At 29.5% G+C, this 26,234-nt stretch overlaps 1 protein-coding gene across 6 annotated transcripts in view; it reads right to left on the bottom strand.

Moving 5' to 3' along the window:
• Nucleotides 1-25,344, bottom strand: part of LOC129963947 (serine-rich adhesin for platelets-like) — a 39,405-nt gene extending 14,061 nt beyond the window's left edge. For 2 of the 6 annotated variants that reach the window (XM_056078563.1, XM_056078561.1), the window contains exons 1-15: nt 25,207-25,344; nt 22,056-22,775; nt 20,100-20,312; nt 18,624-18,854; nt 17,474-17,701; nt 14,576-14,764; nt 12,784-13,002; nt 11,047-11,262; nt 10,007-10,234; nt 8,044-8,262; nt 6,592-7,065; nt 5,102-5,320; nt 3,164-3,499; nt 1,983-2,198; nt 514-600 (exon numbers count right to left, since the gene is read on the bottom strand). In XM_056078563.1, coding sequence (XP_055934538.1) covers nt 514-600; nt 1,983-2,198; nt 3,164-3,499; nt 5,102-5,320; nt 6,592-7,065; nt 8,044-8,262; nt 10,007-10,234; nt 11,047-11,262; nt 12,784-13,002; nt 14,576-14,764; nt 17,474-17,701; nt 18,624-18,854; nt 20,100-20,312; nt 22,056-22,775; nt 25,207-25,249 — 3,838 coding nt within the window. In that variant the 5' untranslated portion in view covers nt 25,250-25,344. The remainder of the gene's footprint in view (nt 1-513; nt 601-1,982; nt 2,199-3,163; nt 3,500-5,101; nt 5,321-6,591; nt 7,066-8,043; nt 8,263-10,006; nt 10,235-11,046; nt 11,263-12,783; nt 13,003-14,575; nt 14,765-17,473; nt 17,702-18,623; nt 18,855-20,099; nt 20,313-22,055; nt 22,776-25,206) is intronic. The other 4 variants (XM_056078562.1, XM_056078565.1, XM_056078564.1 and 1 more) reach the window with 4 other exon arrangements.
• Between the last annotated feature and the right edge of the window lie 890 nt (nt 25,345-26,234).

Consider the following 26,234-nt stretch of genomic DNA (forward strand, 5'->3'; position numbering starts at 1 on the left):
ACATTTGTGCTAGAATTTTAGTATTCTTGCATACAAAGAAAGGGATAAAAAATTAATTGCAAAATTCTATCTCCACAAATATGAAATAAAAAAAAATAAAAGAACATAAAGGTTAAATAATTAGTTCACGGAGTTTTTAATATTGGTTTTACCGAAACTGCTAATTTTTTTTTACAGAAAAATTTTGACATTATGTTTAAATGCAATCTGAATATCATGAATATTCAGTTTTATGGTGTTACTTGAATAACAGTGAGTCAGTATGAAGCATTTAAAAATTCAACGAATCTGTTACTTCCTTTTATGAAAAAAAAAAAAAAATGAATATATTTTATATTGAATCTATCTCATTCACATTAAATTTAAAAAAAAATATTTTGACAGAAAACGAGAACAACTCTTTTTATGGAAGAAAAAAATACCTTCTGAAAATTGATAAATTGTTACATATTTTTCAAACATTTTGAAAAATAAAATTTTCTTTAAAATAAAAATAAAGTAATATAAATTTACCTTCAGTTGTAACAGGTCGAGGAGGTTTAGTAGTGACTTTCTGACCATATGGAGTACTGTAACGATCTTTAAAAGTGGGACTAATCTCTGGAAAATTTATGACATATAAGATATTATGCAAAATACATACATGACAAAGCAATATATATATATATATATATATATATATATATTCCATAGGACACTGATTAATTGAAATAAAAACTATTTCTTAATAATATTAGTAAAAGCATGTGCTAAAACATATGTTATTTATCTGACCGTGTTTTTTCATTTATTTTTAATTGATAGGATCTATTCAAGCGATTTGTTTATATAATGCTGTTACAGAGGGGATTTTTTTTTGTGATTTTTATTTTATCTTAGAAAACAATATTAGTTCATAATGAATTGATTTCTGTTCATTAAGTAATTGCTTACATTTATAAGATTACAAATATTTGCTGAATCTGTCTCAACCTTGATTATTTACTTCTACACTCAAAGTGATCGTAATTAATTCTACATTTGATCTTTAAGAAGGACTAGTTTTCTAATAAGTTCATTTAAAACTGATTTCTAGCATTTTATTTGCATGAAACAGTAAATAAAAAGTAGAAGATGTTGAAATAGAAAATAATCCATGGCAATATATTTAAATTTTAACATTTTTTTTTATCTTTCTTTTAATAAAATATCCTAAGGAAATAACAACACGAATATTCTTTAATATTGTTTCTGTTTCGAAGTATGTAATTAAACGTTTATTATTAATAATTATCTATTAATTAAACCATAAAATTTATAATTTTTCAATAATCTCCAATATTTTGAACATTAAACAATATTGTAAATTATTGTAAAATATATTTGGGCTATTAATGACTGAAAAAATTATTTTTTTACCAAATTCGAAGTTGTTTTCTTTTGTTTTCGAATTTATTGAATATCTAAACTATTTATTTGTTGATGTTAGTTACCATGCGATAAATATTCTTCGGTTTATTTTTATTTTCAATCAAGAAATTTTGTATTTCAAAAAGGTTTTTTAATGTTTTGATTCGTAATAATAGCAAAACATTTTATTCTATGCACTTCGAAAAATATTCAAATAGAAAAAAATTCATTTTTAGCAAAAAGTTAAATTAAATTTTTTTAATAGTTAGTGACAATATACAACAATTGCAATCTGTTTATTGTTTCTAGGAACAAAAAATTAAGCATTCTTGTTTTTACAGCTACTTAGTATTACTATCGATAAATTTTTTAAATAAATTTTCTTATAATTTTTAAAAATTAAAAGAAAATTTATTTAAAAAATTGTGCGATATTTTGAAATATCAATGGAACTTCTATTAGTTTTACATCAAACAGCCAGTAATATATTATTTTTAATTTTTTTTGTTGCCATAAGAAAAACTTGCAAATATTAAATATTATTTATTGATTATTCTTTTTTTTTTTTACTTTAATAATACTAACTTAATTACCATCTGGCCCAAGCCTATCTCCGCAAGTCACTAAATACCAGTCATTGCAATGTCCACGTTCTATATCAAAGTACATTCCATCTGGGCATTGTCGAACAACAGGTTTGTTTTTGTAGCAACTGTAGTAGTAGTGGCATGCATCTTCGTGGGCAAAATCTCCGTCATCGCCGCCACAGTCGAAATTTGGATGGTAGTCCACTATCACGTCTTGATTAGCTGAGAAGTTATGCATAAATGTCAATACAAATTCTGTCTTAAATCTTAATAGTTGGTCATATATTTATGGATAATTTGGGTTATTATTATTATTATTTGTAATAGAATTGTTGAAAAAATTTGTAAGCAAAAATTTCTTTGTAGTTATTATTTGAATTGTTGATTTTTTGAAATCTTGCAGGAGGGTGAATAACATCTTTTAAAATAAAAATGTTTAAGCTTATTGGTTTTTATTTGAAGTAAGCTTAAGATAAAGTGATTCAAAGTATTTAGATATGATTGTTGAAATATTTTTGGAAATGTAAAAGATGCGTCATTTTAGAAACATAATTTAAAAGATTTAGATAATTAATAAAAAAAAAGATATTTTTTTACTATTTTTATATTGTTGTAAACATTTTTATTGTTTTTACTGCATCAATTTTATCCTAAAAACATGTATTCAATCATGGTTGATGAATCAATTCTTTAACTGTGACATTTTCTCTAATGCTTAGTTATACGAATCCTTCTGTTTTTATAATGTGTATCATTGCTTCAATTAATAACCAATAAATAGCCTATTTGTGTTAGGGGAATGCAAGTCATTTATTTTCTCAAATGGCTAATTTTAACTGATTAAAAAATATCATCATTCACGAGTGCAGCTTGGGCACGGATTTAAAAATCACAATTCTAATATTTGAAGCAAGTAGAATTTTGATAATCAATGATTAGATTAATTTACGAAACTAAAAATATCTCTGCAGATATTATTTTTATTAGTTAGCAACTTAGTTATTGAAATGCAATCTAAAAATAATGAAATTTAGTAATTTTATTATTTTTGATAAATATTTGATGATTAAATTCTATTTTTAGTATTTTCTTTTCTTTCTATAAGGTTAAAATTATTCTATTATCCTAAAATTGCAATATATATTTGTTGATGAGTAAATTAACTATGAAATAAAATGTGAACTTACATTCATCAACTTCTGGCGTTGTTAAAGGTTTTTGTGTAGTTGTAGACTCTTCCGTAGTAGTAGTGGTTGGTTCTTGTGTAGTTGTTGACTCTTCAGTAGTAGTGGTTGTGGGTTCTTGTGTAGTTGTTGACTCTTCTGTAGTAGTGGTGGTGGGTTCTTGTGTAGTTGTTGATTCTTCTGCAGTAGTAGTTGTGGGTTCTTGTGTAGTTGTAGACTCTTCTGCAGTAGTAGTGGTGGGTTCTTGTGTAGTTGTAGACTCTTCTGCAGTAGTAGTGGTGGGTTCTTGTGTAGTTGTAGACTCTTCTGTAGTAGAGGGCTCCTCAGTGGTAGTTTCTTCTGTAATTATTTATTAACATTTTATTAAAATTAAATAATGTTTGAACTTAATTCAGCATTAAATTGACAGAATATCATAAAAACATGTACTACCGTTGTAGTGTTTTCATTTACCATAGAAGAAATTTAAATATATTTTTGAAGCACTAAATGTCTTTTTGCTAAATTGTTAAAATTTAACTAATGCATGCAGTTAAATTGCTTGGTTCAAAAACTGTATTTCGTAGCATACCTTTAAATTTGAAGGTGAAATTTATCTGGTGATCAAAGAGCTTTTTAAAAAAAATTTACTGGGAAATTAACCTGGATGTTATTTGGTTAAAAAAACTGTATATCATGAAATCAAGTAAAACCCTAGTGTATACTAAACAAAGACAATACAATTAAAGAAATTTTTTCATATATAACTGCGATTGCGCCCGCTTCTCGCTTTCGCTCTCCATCCCGATGTTGCCCGATATTGTATCCGAAGTTCGTCAGTTCCAGTCAGCAAGTTTCTAAACTTTATTGGTCATTAGTCCAGCATTGGAAGTTTAATATTTCTATGATGACAACACACACTTGCTGCTAACCTACTATCGATTCAAAACTCAAAGCCCAACAATGAGAACATTCTTTGCTCACATCTAAATATTGATTCAATTTTTCACGTTTTCCTGCCAACGTAGTAGTTTCAAGATCGTCTTTTCTTTTCAAATTGTCCGATTCTCGCTTTGACTTTGTTAACATTTTTTCCTTCATCTGATATTTCTGGAAACCGCATTACTATATAATAAGACAATGTAGGGTTGTCACGTGTATTGCTTAAGTACAGACGTTTTGGTAGCTGAGAGACGAAAGGAAGGAATGAAGGTGTGTTCACCGGCCTATGTCCAGAATCGTTGTTCTTAGCTTTTGCCGGGTTAACAATGATCAAAATTCAGGAATACCAAAAAATGAGAGAGGAAGCATTTCCGTTTCTTGAAAAAGGTAAACAAACCGGAAAGCTATTTATTAGTGTTGCCACAAACAATGTGTCTAAAAGTAAAATTAACAAATAATATTATTTTCAACTCATTTGCTTTTAATTCGGCGTAAATTAATTCGTTCGGCGTTAATTCGGCGTAGGAAAGAACAAAGAACAAAAAATGTCGGAATTATTCTATGATAAATATTTATTTTTTTTACCCCCCCCCCAGAAAAAACTTCGCCAAATTTTACAAACGCATGCGCAGTAAGGAAAAATTACAATGCAGTGGCATGTAGTTATCCCGGACATGTACTTGCGATGGACCGAACAGCATTTTTCAACCGTTCTACGCATGCGCTGCCTACTGGCCGTCTTATAAATGGCCGAGTGTAAACATACCTTAGATCTCCATTGTCATAGTTAGGTGACTCGCTCTCTACTAATCACAAAGTGAATAAAACGTAATGTTTATATAATTCGTTTTATATAATAGAAATCCAATGTTTTCATTAATCCGGTTCTTCAAATCCTTAAATTTTAACTTCAAAATGTTTTTCTTTTTTTGTATTTCTGTAAACTTATTAAGTGGGGGAAAAAAAGAGAAATATTGAATCAAGGTTATAAAACATTGAAAAAAAAATCATTACTTTTACCTTTATCAGTATCATCGCAGGACACTTCCTCAGCTTTTCGGCAAGTGTACGCCCGAGCATCGAAAAGTTTACCCGGTGGACAAGCATATAACTCTCCCTGGCCCTGAGTGCACTGATAGAACATAGAACAAACTTCATGTCGGAAAAATCCTGCCGTGTCAGGACAGACGTAATTTGGATTGGGGTCGACTAGAATAGGTTCTTCATCATCTTCAGAACCTGAAATTGCACATAAAATTATTCAAATATTAAGTCATTCATAAATAGAAAATAATATTATTCATAAGAATGTAGCTTTAATTAATTTGTTATTTGAACTACATTTCCGTATCTGCATTGCATCTTTTATAATCGTTTGTTTCCATGACATTTCGTTCATTAGATCTATAAAATTATTATTTGAAATCTTTTAAAACTATGTAATGTCTGACATACAAAAGTAGTGTCGCACGAAACAGTTTCAACGATTTCATTTCAGGAAATGGGTTTTTGGTTTCCTTATTTTTAAAACTAATTTTAAAACATTTTTTTGTTTGCTTGTATTTTTAAACCACTTTAACCTTTAACATTGCGAAAATTCTTGGATAATAAGCGACATTATTTATATGTTTTCCAGTTATCCCTTTTTTGCATAAAGATGAAAATTTATTTAATATTGAAATAAATTTAATTTTTATGATTCATATGAATTTGAAATTTCTTTCACATTTTATTGATTGTACTAAAAGTTTACTTAATTCTGAAAAAATGAAAATTGCAAAAAATTTATAAATAATTCAGTAATTAAGTATTGGTAAAATGCAATATTAATAATTGAAAATTATGTGTTGAGAATTCTTTTGATTTTTTATTATTTTCCATTTGATGAAAATATATGAAAAGCGAAAATACATTATTTTTATATGAGCAAAAATATAATAAATGGTTCTAAATTTCATTCAGTACACTTTCTTTGAGTTTTTTAAAAACGGTGGAAATTTTTAAAACTAAATTTTGTGCAGTTTTAAGCTTTATGCTAATAACTTACTGCTTTTATTTTTAAATTAAATATTTATAAACAATTTAAATAAAAATTAATAAAAATTTTAACGCGTAATTTTAATTATTTGTAGGGCACACAAAATATATATTAATATTGCAATTATAAAAATCTTTACAGTTAAAAGCATTTAAGGGAGTTACTTTTATTTTTAAAATAGAAATATTTCAAAATTTAATAAGAATAACATTGTGTTTTTAGGTGCCTGAAAACAGTCTGTGGCTGTTATATGTATGTCATGTTATATTAATTTTCTCTAATTAGAAATTCTTCAAAATTTAATTACCTAAAATATAACTACTGTTTCTATGGCATATTAGGCAAAATTTTGGAAAAACTGTTTGGACCAAAAGTTACAAAAACTTATATCGAGATTCAATCCAAACCTATTAGTATACCGAAATAACTGAGTTGAACAAAAGTTTTTAGTGAGAGGGAAAATTAATTTTACCATCATTGTCTTTTCTTTTGTTACATTTCACTATATCCTTGTCGAGGCATTTTCTTTTGTGAGAATCATAGCGCATTCCTTTACTACATCTTCGAAGAGAAGATTTTCCATTATTGCATTGATAATACCAGTTGCAGTACTCTTTGTGAATGTACCGGCCGTAGTTCTTTTGGCACACGAAGTCAGGCCTGGGATCTATCACTAAGTCCTCAGGTTCCTCAGTTTCAGGTTTCTTCGTATCAGGTTCCTCGGTGTCAGGTTCAACGGTGTCAGGTTCTTCGGTGCTGGGCTCATCAGTATCAGGTTCCTCAGTATCAGGTTCCTCAGTATCAGGCTCCTCGGTTATTGGTTCCTCAGTATCGGGCTCCTCGGTTATTGGTTTCTCAGTATCAGGTCTCTTTGTGTCAGGTTCCTCTGTGACAGGCTCTTCGGTAACAGGTTTCTCTGTTTCAGGTTCGTCGGTGACAGGTTCTTCTAGGAAATCAAACATAATCATTGATTCCCTAATGGATACATAGGAACAATTTTTTTAATAGCATTGGGCTTTAGCAGTAGAACTAGGCGCAACTAACTTGATTTTATTAAAATTGAAATTTATGCGAAAATTGATATGCTGAAATGTGATAATATATCACAAAGCCTAGCAATATACAGAAGGGTTTCAAGAAAGCTAACTGGTTGCAAAAGTTCGCAGATGGATTTTAAAATATGTTCTAAATTCAGCATATGTACAGAAATATGCAGTTGGGAAAAAAGACTAGTTATTTTCAGAAGACTGTAAGATATACATATTTAATTACAGCAATATAAAAAAAATCTATAATTTGTGATGGACTTGGCCTCAGATATATGATGAAACAGAATGAAAATTTACATTGAATATTTGATGAAGACTTGTAATAGGGGGTGCACATCCATTTCCAGTTTTATCCCTCTTCTTCGTGTTGTTATTTTTTTGTTACTAGGAGGAGATGTATATTAATATCAAGGTTTAAATAAATCAAAAATCAAAATGCGAGGTGCATACTGAAGTAAACAGAAAATTCGCAAGGCGCTCCCATAGTAAGTTTATTGCACACCAACTGTTCTTTGTTCTGCGACATCACATCCGTTTTCTTCTTCCAAAAAACAGCATTTGATTCCAAAGCTGAATTGGTATACTGGATATGCTTCATTTTTATGCAAAATAACACACACAAAACTTTATACACAACTTTTTTTTACACAAAAACTTTATAGCGACTTCCTTGTTCATCGATCCATTGTTCTATTTTTATTTATCTTCATTAAATACTGTTTCTGGTGCGAACTGCAAATTTTTGTTTTGCATATGAAGTCACTGATGTCTTTTTCTTTGTTTTATAATTTGCTTTCTTTGGAATTTCAAAATCGCCTTTGCTGCATTTATTAATATTAATAAACGGTTTTAGAATATATAAAATATAAATTTACCATTACTGTCTGGTCTTCCGAAACAGTCAACTTTGTCTTCGTCAAGGCACATTTCCCTCTGAATATCGAAGCGCTTTCCTTTACTGCATTCTCGAAGCGAAGATGTTCCATCATAGCATTGATAATACCAGTTGCAGTAATGGTGATGGAAGTAACGGCCATAATTCTTCTCACACAAGAAATTCGGGAAAGGATCGATCACTTTGTCATCATTATCTTCTACGAAATTAAATGGAAGAATTAATTTTCTAATGGATACCATGAGACCTTTATTGACGAGAACTTCTTTTATCCTGTTTCTATTGCTATTAAAAAATGCACGATTAATTTGATTTTTCAAGAAACGGCTAAACTAAACAAATAATTACAGCCAGACATCGTAGGGCAAATGTAAATACGTTAATATTATTGTTAATCCACTGAAAGAAATAGGGTTTTTGAGAAATTTACTACGAAATAACAGCCTCTCTCTGAAAATGTTAATCGCAGACAAAAACAAAATATAGATATAAGAAGTAATGAAAAATATTCAGGAATTATTCATTGTGAACTATATGATAGCAAAGTGCTTACTTAGTCTATAGCCTATACCAGGCAGTCACTAAACAGCTTCAGTCAATAGGTGATTACATCAGTACTTCGTAGATAATCAGTAAGACCAATCCTTCAACGCGTCACCTTAAGGCCTTCCGGATAATCCCAAAGTAATGCAATCCGTTCAAGGAAATCTACTCAAATGGCTTGCTTAGTCTATACAGAATCTTATTCTGTCACGGCCTATGTCAGGCAGACGTCATTATAGGCAATCACGAAACAACCTCATCCAATACCAGGGTAAATCAGCGCTTCGTTAATAATCAGTAAGACCAATCCATCAACGTCGTCATCTTAAGTCCTTTCGGGTAATTTCAAAGTAATGCAATCACTTCAAGGAAATATACCCAAATGGCTTTCTTAATCTTTGCAGAATCTTATTCTGTCACGGCCTATGCCAAGCATACGTCATTATATGCAGTCACGAAAGAGCTTCACCCAATACCAAGGTGCATCAGTATTTCGTAGATAATCAGTAATACCAATAAATCAACTCCGTCACCTTAAAGTCTTCCAGATCATCCCAAAGTAAAATAATCACTTCAAGAAAATTTACTCAAATGGCTTGTTTAATCTATGCAGAATCTTATTTTGTCATTGCCTGTTCCAGACAGAAGTCATTATCGGTATTCCCAAGACAGCTTGAAAATCTACTTTGATCTATTCATTCAAAAATAGGCCCTCAACTTCATTGGAAAGAATTTAAAATTAAAATTTCACTGTGTATAAAAAGTAAATAGTCTTTTACAGATTGGGTTGATAAAAAAATTACTAATCAAGTCCAAAAAGATAACTGCAGAAATAATTTCTTTAACCCGCAGGCTTGATTAACCGATGATGATGCCATATTTTTTCGACGCAGAATCTTGATTATTTCCTTTATTTGCGCCAAATAGTTTGTACTATTCAATATTTTCATAACAAATATCAAAAGCACTTAGTAGTAAGAAAAGTTTTAGTCACAGGAAAAGTAGTTATATAATTATCTGGAACACGTTTTTTCACAAATGCTTCGGTCATGGAAAGATAAATCAATTTGTTGCTACAAACTCTAAAGAGCCATGCCATGTGATGTATTGATAGATTTTCGAATGAAAAATTGTGCTATTGCTATTTACTGATGGCTGTTTGGAATAGGTTTCATCTACACAGCCAAATGTCATAGAAGCACAGAATGCCAATTACTGTAATACTAATACGTTGATATCATATTTTCTTGAATCCTAGAAGAGCCTAAAAAAATGGATGATATAAATTTTGGCAAAGTGCCATAAAAATTTTATTTCAAGAAACCACAACTATAAACATACATGCCAGCAGAAGTATTGCGTTAATCGTAATTTCATAGAATAGAATAAAGGAAATTTACCTTCATTGTCTGGAATTCCATCACAAGAGACTTCGTCCTTCACACGGCACCTTCTGCTGTACGAGTCATATCGCTTTCCCCTTTTGCATTCCCGAACTGAAGCTCTTCCATCAGAGCATTGGTAATACCAGTTGCAGTAATCATCATGTCTGTACCGACCGAAGTTACTGTAGCAGTAATAGTTAGGATAGGGATCAATCACTTTATCTTCCGGTTCGTCAGGATCCACTGAAATATCACATAAATATTGAAATTAACCAATTAAATTTGTATGGATAGAAATGTTTGTGAAAATTAAATAATGAAATTTCATATTTGTTGCATATATATATATATATATATATATATATATATATATATATATATATATATATATATATATATATATATATATATATATATATATATATATATATATATATATATATATATATATAAATATATATATATATATATATATATATATGTGTGTGTGTGTATGTGTGTGTGTGTGTGTGTGTGTAATGATATTTTAAAATCTAATTTAAACTTAATTAATTTCCTAACTTTCAGTTCAATTTAGCCCATATCAACTTCATTCTAAAATATTCTCTTATTTCCTGATTCCATTCCACTTTTTTCTTTAATTAATTCAACACGAGTTCTAAAATTGCTGAACCTGCTAAAAGCCTTCAAGTTCCTGCGCTCCGAGTGAAGGGATAAAAATTGCTGATCTAAACAAAGATTCTTCTAAAAGATCCCTACGATTCCCTTGCCTGTGGTTGACGCGTGTAGAGAAATCCCTATCAAAATCTCATGGTATATAAGACCAGGGATAATTAACTTCTCCCTCTTTTACTTTCTTTTGCTTTTGTGCCGCTCTGTGAGCGGACGTACCTTGTCCGCGGCCTCTTGTAAATAAGTCATGCCTCCTGGGAGAGAATAAAACGAAGTTACAAATTCAGTATCTTTCTGTCTTCGGCCATGACTATATATATATTAATGAAAATTATATTATAATTGCTTGGGTAAGTAGCAATAAAAAACTTTATATTACTTACTGTCAGGATGAATTCTGCTTCCACATGTAACCTTATTTTCAGATTCACAGGTCCTCTTACGCTCGTTGTACAGCTTTCCTTTCGAACAGTAGTGTATTTTGTACTTTCTGTTGTCACATTTGTAAAAAGCACTGCAGTCCCTCTCGTGGGGATATTTCCCACTTTTGGACGGACACACGAACTTTTCTGGCTGGATCGTTGGACGTTGTTCGTAATCTGTAGGTAAGAAGAGCAGGTCTTTGTAATCTTAGCAGAATCGCGTTAAATATTCTAATTAGTATCTTGATGTGAAGCATTAGAGCAAGATACGGTTAAAATTTTTCATAAATGTTTCTGTAAAAGTTTGTTAATTTTATTTTCTTTTTACATTAAGTATACAAAAAGAAAGTATTGTAAATGAAATAAGGAATTCAAATTCGAGATTTTAACGAATTTCCACGTTTCAAACATCTCTGAGTCCGAAAAAAAATATTTTAATCAGTTTTTTTTATCTATCAGTTTGAAAAGACGGCAAATCAAAATTTCTGAACTGTCTTGCTGGATTACTCTGGTTTTTACAATTAATTTGTAGATTCTGTCAAATTTTGATGTTATTCCACAAGTATGTGGATTAATAATATGATAATGATTAGAAAGAAATTTCGATTAATTTTTAGTTAATTCTAAACTTCTAAATTTAAAAGAACCTTTTCTTTTTAAGTATCTACTACCGAAGAAGTAATAATGTGTCAAATTTGTTGGTCTAATGCTCTGTTTTGTATAGTGTTTTGAACAATTTTTTTATATCTCAGATTATGCGACTTACAAACACTACTAGTATGCTAGCTTAAAATCATTATTATGTTAAAGATACTGCTGAAAAGGGGACCTTATTTGATTTTATCTGTATTATTCTACGAATAATTTTTTAAATTCGTGCCTTAAATTGGATTGGAATTTATATTGGGATTTAATGGCGAAAGAGCCAAATTTGGCTATTCCGAGCCAAATAAATATTCGAGCCTTAAAAGTGTTGTATATGTTCTTTTAAAATATTTTATAACATGAAAAATAATAAAAGTAATCGAAAAGGTTTTTTCCATAACAATGTGAAACGGAAAAGGAATTGATATTTACTATAACTATTACTAATTGCACTAATAAATTCCAAACAAAACCGCACTTCTAAGAATACTTTTTTTCTGAAATGAATGAATTGTAAGGACTCGTTCCAATTATTTTTGATTCATCAAATGTTCAGTTAAATGTTTTTGAGTGATAATGCTATTCTGTCGATGAATATGGATAATTTCTTTCAAATTCCACACTCACGTATATTCGTGGTTATAAAAACTATAAAATATCGTCAAGCCATTTACACCAAAAGGTAACTAATTGTTAATCAATTAACTGTTAATCTTTGTTAAAATTTTTCTTAGAGAATTCTTGTCTAGCATTAAAGTATTCATAAAAGGAATACTTTTTCTGTATTCGTGAGCATATGTTTCGTTATCAAGAAGTTCCATGATAAAAATATATTTTCTTATAAAATGAATTCAGCCATTTTGCTTCTTGGGAATATGTAACAGCAATTATATAACTTTAATCGGACGAATGCTTTAAATGGATTGTTTCACTTTCCCAATGAAATTCAAATTAATGATTTGGAAAATATTTGGCAGGAACGAATTTCACAATTTAATAAATTTAGTTTGTAATATATTTTTCCAAAACTGTTCGTTCTGTTAGATTACATACCTGGCTTCCTGTTTCCACAATCCACTTCATACTGACAACTGTTGCTAGTGACATCGTAATATCGACCGTTTCTACAAACACGCAAACTTGGATTGCCATCTTTGCAATTATAGTAATAGTTGCACACTTCTTGGTGAGTAAAACGGCCGAACCGCTTCTCGCATCTATAATTTGGTCTCGCGTCGATGACATTATCGTCGCTTTCATCTTCGGGATCATCTGAAAGATGGCAAAAAAAAGTTATAAATAGACCTGGCTGCAGTTTTTTTTTGCTAATAAAGAAGCTTAGAAAGTGTAGTTAGTTCATAGTCACATGAAATATATCAAATTCAACAAGGAAAATTCAATTTTTAAATCCTTTTTTTACCTTAAAAAGGGGAAAAGTTCAAGAAAATACATAGCTAATTAATTAGCGTAACGTAGCAATTTACATTAATAACTAATTAATTTGCACCGTTTTTTAGCTATGATAACTAATCTGAACAGTTACATTTAACTGTGCAAATTAGTTATTATAATTATTATTTCTTTATTATTATGATTGATAGCCATATGCATTGATTCCATCAAAGTTCTGCAGTGGTGAAGAATGCTTATCAGCAAATCAAATTTTTGTCAAGAAACTTTAAGCAATGCCATATTCGATTTTCAATGAAATAATTATATATTTCAAGCCAATGTTATGAAAGAAATCAGTTGATTAATATTATAGTTTCTTGTAAATGTATATCAAAAGTTTGGACAGAAATCCTTTTGAAGTTACAGTCGCTTCTATAACGAGTGATTTGCTTAATGAGTAAAACAAGATGTTAAAAATTGATTTTCTTAACGAGTGATGTTTTGCAGAATGTGTGACGAAGAGACATCGTGACGCCACTGCAAAATCCTGCTAATCTTGTATCTGTTTGTATCGAATGCTTATTTTAAGGGAACCCTTATTTCCTCATGGAAGATCCTTTGGCCACATAGGATCTTCTATAGGAACTTTGGTTGTCGAAAGCAACTCCAGGAGATATGCCTATGAAGACGTACTCGACGAAATTAAGTTTCTGGACAAGATTATGAGACTTCAGATGGATGGCAAAGATAATGATGAGCTAGTGGAAGAAATCGATAAAACTACAGAAGAGTTTATGGAGCTGTATTCTTAAAACAAAAAGTGGTCGAGGAGATTTGGTCATTGAGGAAAAAATAATAGCCTTGAAGAGAATAGGTGGAAATGAAACAATAAACTTCCATTGAAATAAAAGAAATGCTGAGAGCATGGTAGATTATTGCTTCGTATTTTGAGAAGCATTACTCTAATCAGACAATAATGCTGCGTCTAATGATCGCCAAACTTTGAAGAGCAGCAAGGAAAAAAAATGCCTTTAGACAATTTTCTTGTAAAAAAACATGCATAATAAATAATAAATTACATAATAATAAATATATTTGAGTAGGTTTTTTTAGGAATAGAATGCGCCCGATTTTATATGGATTCCTCTAAAAAAATAGCTTTGATTTTTAAGTGTTTCGTTTTATAAAAAAGATTCTTTAAGCAATGTTCCACTGCATATCATATTTTTAAAACAAAAATAAAGATGTTTATTTTAGAGATAATTCATTTTGCATAGTTGCTTTCACTTGTGAATGGATGTTTATTAAAAAGAAAACAACTGGTTAAAAAAGGAATCATTGAAATTTTTAATTTTACCTTCAAGGTTAAACTTAAATTGATCATAACAGATCCATTTTTGCTAGTTTTTAAAAATAAAAATAATAAGCACTAAAGATAAATGTCGTTTCTAACTTTTTGGATGCTGCCTGTCTCCACAGGTGACCTCATCTTCATCTGCGCACGATTTCCAGTCAGTGTCAAACAACTCTCCCGGTGAACACCAGAGGCGCTGCGCTCTACCTTTATTGCATTTGTAGTAGGAACTGCAATCAGCTTCACTCTTGAAAATACCTTCTCTAGCAGGACAAATAAAATCTTCCTCTGAAAAAAAAAAAAGATATTGCTTTAATTTCTTAATTTTTTCTTCTTTAATTTTGCAAAAGAAAACAATTTTTGAAACTGTCTTTGATTATTGTCTGCCTCTTACTTTTGTTTATTAAAAACAAAATATTTATTTAAATGAAAAAGAAAGGGAGATGAATTTTTTGAAAGGATATTTGAATTTCTATGTCCTAAATAATATAACTCGTAGCTTAAAATTTGTTTTTTTTTTGTGTTTTTATTTAATTTTTAAAAGTTATTCTTTAATTATTTGGCAGGAAAAAAATGAATATTAAAATTACTTTTAATATAGTCGCCATGAGAAGTATGGCTACAAAATATGCTTAACATATTTTTTTTTAATTAATGAATTTAAGAAAAAAATCATGTGGGAACAAAATTGATATTGACTGAAAACTTATTTCTTGAACTATAAAGTAGAATTAAAATAATTTTGAGCAATAAAATGTCCCATATAAAATTTTTGATTATTTCTATTTATAATCTAATTAATATTTTATCCATCTGTTGGAAACTTTTGTATAATTGTCTGTACTTTCTGTACAATTGTCATACAATTTTGTACAAAAACTGTAGGACAATTTTTCGATTGAATATGCTGATTTGGAGACTGTTTTGAAAGAATTTTTTTCATGGTGCCTTTTTTATGAAAGAGTTTATGGATAGTGTACCAGTCTAAAAACATTATGATGTTAAAATACTAACAAAGCATTGTATGTCAATATATTAACCAAATATAGTTCAGCAACGGATTGTAAAACCCTTCGCGCTTTTGTGCATGAGTTAGAATGGGTTTAATTCGTCAAAATAAGGGTGAAAGGAAAGACGAAAGGGGGAAATGTTTACATTTACTAGTATCTAATAGGGGAAATCCAAGGTCAAAGGGAATACCGGAAACGCACTCATCGTTCCGCGTTTCACCCCTTAATGAGATGGAATCGTCGAAATGCGGTCGTTTCAGAATCTGTTGACGAACTATATCTAAATCATTTCAAAAACCTTTTTTTTTTTTTAAATTAGACTTTCGTCTCTTCAAAAGTTTTATAAACATATATGTATTATTTTTATTTTAAAATTGTGGATAAAAATATTTGAAATTATGAGATATAGCAATAAAAATTTGCATCTGAATCTGAATATTGTATATATTTTCCAAAATAATTTAATTTCTGTAAGTTATTTTACGACAACTTGGTATGCAGAGGCGGCATTAGCAGGGGGGCAAGGGGGGCAATTGCCCCCTTGTCGGCAACCGCTTGCCCCCCCCCCCCGTCGGCGAGAGATTGAGATGTTCATCGGCAAAAATCTTCACCACTTCGGGATGGTTGTGCAGAGTTGCACATTCTCGAATATAATAATTTAAATACTACCTTAAAGTTAATATGTTGTAAACAGTTGAAGAAACGGTTAAAGCAGTTTGACTATATTCGGCAAAATATTCTGTAGGGTAGCAGGTTAATAAGATACCGCATTTTGTGGAAATTTTTTGTTTTTTCGACTACTAACGCAATGCGATGGATGTCGAAGAATTTAACACTAAAGAAATATTACCGACTGCAAATGACGTCAAAATAAATAAATAAATATTTGTGGTATGGTAGCTTTTTAGCTACATTTAAAGAGTTTATCCAAATATGGATTAAATTTGTTAAATAAATTACTACGTAAATTCTTCAAGCTCTGCATTTAATATTATAACTACGCATCGTTTGTATCGTTTTTATTTTTTTCTTTCAATTACTATTCAAGGTAAAAACTATATAATTTCAGGTGCTTCTAAATTTTCAAAGACTTTGAATAAAGATGTCTTAATAAAATGATGATTAAAATAGTTATTCATAGAATATCTATATATAACACCTAATTAGATGGCTTCCTAATTAGATGGCACATCTTATTTGGGGCAATTATTTTTATTTTAATCCTTGAATAATAGAAAGAAATTTCAGGTCATGATGCGCTTTCAAGTGATTTTTTCAATTTAATACTTTTACTTAATGCAGATAAAAAATTAAAAATTTAGAGAATCTATGCGCGATTCAGATTTATTATTGTATACGAAGGAGTTAAGAAAAACAAATGCATGCAACTAAGAGGATAAAATTCATTTTTTGGGAAAAATATTAGCTTGCAATTGTTTCGTGGGAAAAAAGTATTTAACGACAAGACCACCTGCCTAAAACTAGAAATTCATATTCAAGATCTAATTGTTTTTTTAATAAAATATATTGATTTTTATTTTCTTGTATACGTAGTATAGAGAAAGCATGGCAATCGTCAAAAAATTTGAACTCGAGATTTTGACGAATCTTTACGTTTTAGACATCCCTGAGTTCGAAAAACAGATTTTAGGAAAATGCCCGTCTGTCTGTCACTAAGATAACTAAAAAATGAATACATCCGAATTCCTGCTCGTTGTTGCAAATTATAAAAATTATTTTAGGTAGGGAACTACTTTGATGTTCGGTAAAAGAAATTGAGAATATTTTCTTACAAATATCTTTGTAAATTTTTAACAATGAAAAAAAGGTCAGTACCTGAATAAAAAAAAAGAAAAAGAAGCTAAATAATATTTATCTTCCTTTAATGCTTGCCCCCCTGTCGGATTTGTCTTGCCCCCTCGTCGGCAAACCTCTGGCGCCGCCCCTGTTGGTATGGTATCGTGGCTTTACAACTTGAAGTACCTACCTGTATCATTATCAACATCATCATTGCAGGACACTTCGGAGGCCTTTCTGCATGTTTCTTTGTGGGCATCAAACAATTTTTCTGGGGGGCAGGCGTACAGCATTGCTCTGTCCATCACGCATTCGTAGTACATGGAGCAGACACCATGGCGGAAACGGCCTTTGCTCTCGGGACAGATGTAATCTGGACGATCATCGACAAGAACTGGCTCTTCCTCGTCGTCATAACCTGGGATTTTTGAATGAGATCAATTGGGTTTCTGGATAAAACAAATAATTTACGGACAATTTCTGCTTCTATAGAAAAAATGTTGATATCCAAAATTGAAAATCGAATCAAAAACGTTCTTTTAAAAAATTATATATGTTGGTTTTGATATAAAAATTTTGTAGGGACTAATAATATTGGCAATATTAATTTATCAATTATTCTTCAGAAGAGTTCAAAATTTGTTGATTACCCAGATACCTGTATGATGATGAGATAATTTACATTTATGTAATTTATGAGTTTGAGATAATAAAATTCAAAGAATATTCAAGAACGAATTGAATTTTTATCAGGAAATATTAACTTGATTGAAAAATAACTAATTTAAAGCCTTTTTTCCAGTGTACTTAAGCAACTAAACAAGAAATGCCATCGTTTTACCATCTTAAAATTAAGTAGAGTAGAAAATATATTTTTGAAGGTAGATTATATTTTTTATAATTACTTTAAAATAAAATTAATTATGTAAATATCTGAGAAGCTATTTGCATGAGAGGCGAATCTACCAACGAACTTTCGAGTTTGCTGACGTATATTTTCAAGTTGAAAATTTTTTTTGTATATCATCTAGAGATAATTCCTTTGTTCTCGTATAATTGGCTATAAAATATTATCAGTTCCATATGATCCACACCAGTGCCTTGAAAATAAATAAATTATTTTTCATGTAGTACCAGTTTCAATATTTTTTCTGGACTCGTTGTTTATAATTTGATTCATGCATTTTGCTGAATATGCAATCAAATTACTCAATAATTTTCCTCTTCTTTAAAATGAAATATATGCATTAATGTAGAGCATTTTTAATAAACATGAAATTAGAACTGATAAGAAAATAAACATTTAGAAAACAATTTTCATGGAATTTTATCACACATACCATAAGGATCTATCCTGTCGTCACAGTAAACATATTTCTTGGGTTGACAGGATAGGAGGTCTTCGTCAAACATGTAGCCTCTCGGACACACGTACACATCTCCATAACCATACCAGCAGCGGATGTATTTGTTGCACATTGATGGGTGAGGGGATACTCCTTTCATACCATAACATTCGTATGTTGGTTCATTAGGATCAATCAGTTCATCAGCTTCATCATCAACATATTCTGTAAGATATTTCATTGATATTGTCATTTTTTTTGGTAATGATTATACTTTGCAATAAATGGTAGAAGCCTGGAAAACTAGAATTAATTTGGAATATAAATTTGAAGGAGAATCTTGACGATTTCTAGTTTCGGAGTAGACCGCAGTAAAAAGTTCAAAGAAGATAAATTTAATGGAACACTGGTACAATTATATAGAAAACGTATTGGGGCATTTTTAATTAATTATTATAAAATCTTTGGCCAAAAAGAGACACAATATTTCAACTTAAAGAATATGAATCATTTAACATGACAGAAGAAATGAAATAAAAATGAATAACTGTTATAAAGGAGTTTATATTTATGCATTAAAAATTTTACAATAAAGTTTCAATATAGAAATTCACAATGTTAATCATCTTAGAATCTTAACAGATCTTGATCAGGCCTGAAAGTTCATTACTGTAAAGCATGATAATTGACCGTTACATATAAATTTAACTTAAGAATTAACAATTTTCAACTTATAATTAGTGAAAAATAATTTCTTCTTAAGTTTGGCAGAAGACACATATATTAGTTGGAAATTAATTTCTGAATCTTTCAACAAGTACTGACTTTTAAAAGTATAGTTCTGTCAAAAGTTTTAATTGTAAATGCATTCAAAAAGCAAAGCGTTGTAGGAAGGGCACGATGACTGAAAGTAAATGTCATAATAATGGCCATAATGACTAGAATCGAGATCGAATGCATGTTTTAAAACCCTATCCAACATATGAAAATAACCCATCTTCAGGCCATTGAAAAATATCAACTGAACTGTTTTTTTTTTATCTTGTCAGCTTGCAAAAAAAATCATCTCCTAAATCTCATTAATTTTCTAGCTTGATTTCTTCGATCCTATGATAACAGTAAAAATGTTTAAAATAACAGTTTAATGCTTTTAAAAAGTGGACACAGCTTTAATTTATTAAGTAATCACTTAATAAATTAAATGACAGTTAAGTTCCGGAAATACTGAAATAGAATATTGTGAATCAAATACATAAATTTATGAAGTTTCAAAACTCTATTAGACTAAGTTGACAGTGAAAATTCGATTGCATCGAAAAATTCATCACAAACATGAAATTATTCAATTTAAATAAAAGAGTGTTCTAGTTGAGAGCCGAATTCAATTTAGACATTCTAAATCTCCTGATTAATTTCAAAAACCTGTAAAGAATGTGTTTAGTACCATGAGATTGAAAGTGGCGCGCATACCATTTGGGTCAATCCTCTTTTTGCAGTCAACATTTCTTCGATAAGAGCACGTCAAGCTTCTTTCGTCGAACAGCATTCCTGGTGGACACATAAATAACTGCGCCTTCTTGTTTTGACAGCTGTAATAAAGGTGACAGTAATACTCGTGCTTGTGAAGACCACTCCATTTGGGACACTTGAAATTGATTCCGATTTTTTTCTCTTCACTGCCACCTGTAGCAAACAAAGTAATATATTTGATAATTATTAACCCATTTGAATCATTATTAAAATGGAAAATATGACAACGTCACAAGTTTTTTTTTTAATTATATAAAGATAGAAATATTTCAAAATTATTTTTAAAAAAAATGAATCCTGTTAATTTTCTGTTTTGAATTCCAAATTAAAACTCTTTTTCATTCCTTATTTATTTGATTGAAGCTTTATTTCATAAAATAAATTCTTAGTTTCATATTAATTTGATTAATTTTTTTCTTCTGCTGTTTCAATGTCTTTAAAACATTTTAGAGATTATTAAAATCAATATTTTACACCACGCTGCAAAAAGCATGAATGGCTTTATGGTCAATTTAGTTATTCATTGAAACAGCCTAAGAAAGTTACTTCGATTAATACACGGCATAATGATTTTGAGAGGATAGTGCAAAATTGTATTATGAAACAAATTTTAATCATATATAACATAACAATGCTTCATAAAAAGTAAGGATTTTCGAAATTTTGTTGTACTTTATTTAGTGAATATTGACGGATAAATATTTGTTGCAACTGTACATTTTTTTACTGATAAAATATCTGAATCTATAATTCAGAAATCCTCTATTCATTTTCATTATTCGAATATTTGATTAGTTATGTATGGATCCCCCCCCCCCAAAAAAAAGAGAAGAGCCCAACAGGCTCTAATAATTTAATCACTAAAGCATTTTTTTCTAGAAAAATTTATTTAATGATTACTTTGATGAAATTTTATTAATGATGATGTTCATTGATAAATTGTTTATAAAACTGCTTAAAGGTTTCTAAAAAATACTTTTAATTTAATAATTATAGAAAAAAAATCAATTTATTAATTAGAGACTACAAAATATATTTAGCACATATTTGGACAATCATAACATATAATTAACACAACAGCACATATTTAGCACAATTTAACAACAGCACATATTTAGACCATCTTTCCCTAAAATTTTCTGAAGAAGAAAGGATGCCTTTTTTTTCTATCAATTTTTACTACGTATTTATCATCAGAAAAAGAGAAGAGATTTAATTAATTAATTTTAAACCGACGTGACTTAGTTGTGAACTGTCATTGCAGTGCAAAAGCTGAAGATAATAAGTATTTAAGAATCTAAAATGACATTTCTAAGTTCAAAGCAAAGCCATAGAAATAGAGACACAGAAAAAAGAAACCGTTAGATTTTTCGAAAGTAAGAATCGTATTAAATGAAGCGAACTTTTATTTTTTATCATCCGATTACGTGCATATTCTATTAGTAATTCAAAAGGCGTTTCTTATATTGATTCCAATCAACTGGATTTGAAATTTCAAAATAAAAATAGTAATTAAATAATGTTTCATTATACAAGAGAGGGAGAAAAATTGTGCATTTTGTTTTTTGCATAATATGTAATATCTGGCTGTCCTTCAAAGAGCGAACGATAATGAAATGATTTGAAAAGAGTGATTGTTTAAACTGAACGTAAATATTTTCCTTTGTTAGTTGTTGCTCTTAATTTGTAGGCGAATTTGCTTTTTTGTTTTTAAATGACTTTTTTTAATTTATATATTTAACAACTACTAATTTAAAAGTAACTTTTTATAAAATTAAGGATATATAGGAAACAACAATTGTTACAACTTTATTCTTTTCTGAAGGAGAAAAAATCAGCTTCGAACCTGTTCGATAATATTTTAAATAATCTCTTAAAAAAATGAAAAATTCTTACCGATTTTTTTCTTGCGTTTTCCACAGTTGACCTCCTTGCTTTTCAAGCACTGCAATTTTTCAGCGTCAAAGTGATGTCCTTTAGCGCATGAAAGCAGACGGGATTCCACACCATCAAATACATAAAAGTACTGGCAGAATTTTTCATGGGGCAAAAATATTGCATCATCTGAAATTGTCGGTCTGTTTATAACTTCTTTGGAGACTTCATTTTCTCTGGAATGTCCAACGACTTCCTTGGATATCGTTTCCTTAGAGTTTTCACGTTCTTTTGACTTCTTCTCTTTTGAGAGCTCATGGGGCTTCGGTCTCTCCTTTGAGTTCTCATGGGGCTTTGGCTTTTCCTTTGAATGTTCACGGGACTTCGGCTTTTCTTTTGAATGTGGCTTCGGTGGCTTTGGTTTTTCCTTTGAGTTCTCATGGGGCTTTGGCTTTTCCTTTGAATGCTCATGAGGCTTCGGCTTTTCTTTTGAATGTGGCTTCGGAGGCTTCGGCTTTTCCTTTGAGTGCTCATGAGGCTTCGGTTTTTCCTTTGAATGCTCATGAGGCTTTGGTTTTTCCTTTGAATGTTTTTCATGTGGCTTCGGTGGCTTAGGCTTATAAAGATTGTTCATATCTGCATCCAGAAGACCATCCTCAAATGATTCTGGCGAATCAATATCTTCTGACAGTTCGTCAGCATCTTCGATTTCATTACTATATGGTACAGCATTAGCGCAAACTAGAAAGAAAAAAAAACGAAGAAAAAGATGTTAGCAGGTTTGCTTTTGATCAAAGGTAGTACCGATTTTCGATTTAACGAGCTTTACATTCACAATCAAAGAGCTTCAAGCGAAAGTATAAATTTAGGTGATACAATCAATAAAAAAAAGATAAAAATATTTAATTAATCACAGTTATGTCATCAGAATTATCTACCTGAATTCTGCTTCTTCAAGTTTGACTGAATGGATATTCATGTTTTAAATCTTTTTTAGCACTTTTTAAAAGAGATGGAATGAGTTTTAAGTGTATTTTAAATATGACTCTGATTATATAATATTATGTTTCTTCATATTAACTAATTAAAAATAACAGTGCCCACTTTTGCATTTTTTTCATTTATGTCGTGAATAAAATAATAAAAATAAATTAAAAACCTCTTAATATTTATTGTTTTTTAATATGGTAATTTCTTTCTTCTTCTTTTAGCTTTAAATCGGGCTTACTAACTTTCAAAACAATCAACCAATAATTCCAATTGAGCCATTCATCATCTTGGAATCTTCATAACACATAAAGTTTTAAAAAAATATTTAAAATTCGGTAAAGAAAAAAAACCTTAAATGAATAGTTTTTTGCACATACTAAGATCTACAACATTAATAATATCTTTTAAGAACTGAAAAAAAAGGAAAAAAATGGCAACATCACGTTTTTGGAATTCTAAAAGCGAATCACAGAGACAATATGGAATGCGTTGAACTCAAGGATTTCAATGTTTCGGGTAATAATTTTCACAGACAAGTCTGTATAATTAAATCAAACATGATGTCTGCAGAATAAAAGAAAGTTTGAGAAATCCAGTCAGGTCTTTTATGTGTTCATGCCATAAAGGTACGAATTATGACGTCAAATCTTTATTTCTTTTTTTAGTATTTGCTTTTTTGTAATTAGGCATTTACATTCGTGCTCTAAATTCTTTTTCAGCAAATTGCTACGAAGTAATATCTCCTATTCAAGAAAATAACCTTTTGCAATACACGTCTTTTGATCGGTATTCTGAGTTAAAAAAAATATGCAAACAAAAAAGAATCCTAAACATTTATGAAAAAATTTATTTGAATCTGTTTGGTATATTTCTGTGTTTAGTTTTTTTGTTGTTACATTTAGATTAGCAGTTACGATATCAAAGTCCGTGAAAATTCTTAAACATTTTAAGAATGCTGTAAATGAAAGTTAGTAAATATTTGAAAAATGAAATTATTAGTAATTATGTTTTATTTCTAATGTAGGGTATAAAAACCAAGTAATTCTATATTAACTTTTAAATGTGATGCAATTTTAGTGTAATTTCATTGGAGCACAGTAAAAAAAATAAATTTTTTACTGGAATATGTGAGAGATAGGTATCTTAAAATGCATTCTTCAGAATCAGATTTGATCACTGACACTAAAATCTTAATTTATATATTAATTGAACTGAATTAAAAGCATGTGTTCCAACGAGAAAAAGAAATAGTGTTAAAAATGGGAAGTTAATATAGGAGAAAGTTTAATAAAAAAGGATTAAACGAGTTTAAATACTTGAAAGTTGCATCAGCAGACGATTTAAAAGTACATGTGACTGAAGCGAAATAAAGTTAAAAATAACTTGGAATCAAGATGTGTTTTTTTAAAAATAAGTAGAATGATTTTAAGAAAATAACGGAAAAAAATTAAAATTTAAAATTTTAGTCCATTTTTATGAATGAAATCTTCAAAATTTTATGCATATGCATAATTTTATGCCAATCAGAATTTAAAAATTAGTTCTGTTAATATCTTAGTAATCAAATATTTGTAATTTTATAATCCAACAATAAAAAATGATGCTTTTTTAAATTCAAATAAAATATGTTGAAATTCAAAAACAACAACAACGTATATTTGAATTTAAAAATGAGTATTATCAGGCATCTTTTATTTTCAAATTATTAAGAGATATAAAATTACTTAAGTCTATGATAATATACGCTGCTAACAATTAAAAAACAATTTAAAATTTTTAATTTTAATTAAAGCTGCTATTAAACAATTTTAATTTATTTTAGAAGCATTTTCATCTATGGAATTTTACATCAAAGGGCTCTAAATAATGCGAAGGATTTATATTTAATTATTCATATAATTTTTTTATATTTTTTTTCACCAGTTGGTTGATAATTTTTATTTTTAAATTTGTATAAGCAAGAATCGTTACAAATTTATACTAATTAGTAGCCAGCATTAAAAAAAAATCTGCAACTAGCATGAAGATGGTTAAGTAATATATTAACATAATTAGTATGATGTCAATATTATAATTATTGGTCGGTCCAATAAATTATATCATAGATTCTACATTTAATAATGATTTTTTGGGGAAAAATTATGCATCACAATCTTTGAATAGAAGTAAAAAAACCTCGTACCTGCTATAATAAGCAATAAGCATAAAATTGGTAAACGTCGCATCGCTTTAGCCGACTACAGTAGTCAGCTTGAAGTTTGTAAGAAAGAGTGACTGAAGATGTACCACCCTTTGTACTAAATGCTGGCTGTGACGTTGCACGACCCCTCTGTATTGGGTGGTACAAATATTTATCAATGACGTGTGAAAACTTTATTTTTCTTTAGAACTGATGATCATTTTCTCACGGCGCTTGAGAAAACAATGAATAAGCTGTATTTTTTAGATACAAGAGATTAAAACATCATTATAGAGATTACAGAAGGGTGCCTTTCTGTGAACAACGTCAGGTTGCCATCTCTTGAAGATCAACTTTTATCTCAGTGGGAAAGAGTTACAAAATGAGCAAATGATCAACGCCTGATATGATATTGAAAATAAAGAAAATATTAAAATTCAGTATAATGAAGGAAATATTTCAATTTAGAGATCAGGTTATTAAACCATAGATGTTTCCGATTAACAGATTAGATCTGAGAGGCTAACTGTAATCAGTCATCCTTTTCTGGTAATGCAGTTTCTGAAATTGATGTTTCTGATTATAATTTATTATCTAAGAGGATAACTATGAATCTAAACAGTGCAACTGAGTAAATAATCCTTTTAATTTGTATTGTGATAATATAGTTTCGAAATTCCTGTTTTCTAGAATAAGAAATACAATTTTTTTATAACCGCATTTTAAATATTTTGAAATGTGGGATAGAAAATGTTTTCAAGTATGAATCACTTGATTTCATTAATCTTATTAATTAAATTGTGGGACTATACTAACTATATTTGGCATAATATTGCCTAAAAAGAAGTACCAATGAAATTCATAAACCTAAACAAAATTGTCATTTTTAAAACTATCCAATAAATAGGTAATTGATAGATTGATTAAGATATTTAGTTTCGGTTTGACAGTAACTTTTTGATATAGAAGCTTTTCCAGGCATGTAGTAATTCAAAATATTTGGTACACTTGTAATATATGGAGTTATTTCT

The sequence above is a fragment of the Argiope bruennichi genome, chromosome 3, assembly GCF_947563725.1.
Source record: "Argiope bruennichi chromosome 3, qqArgBrue1.1, whole genome shotgun sequence".
Classification (NCBI taxonomy): domain Eukaryota; kingdom Metazoa; phylum Arthropoda; class Arachnida; order Araneae; family Araneidae; genus Argiope; species Argiope bruennichi.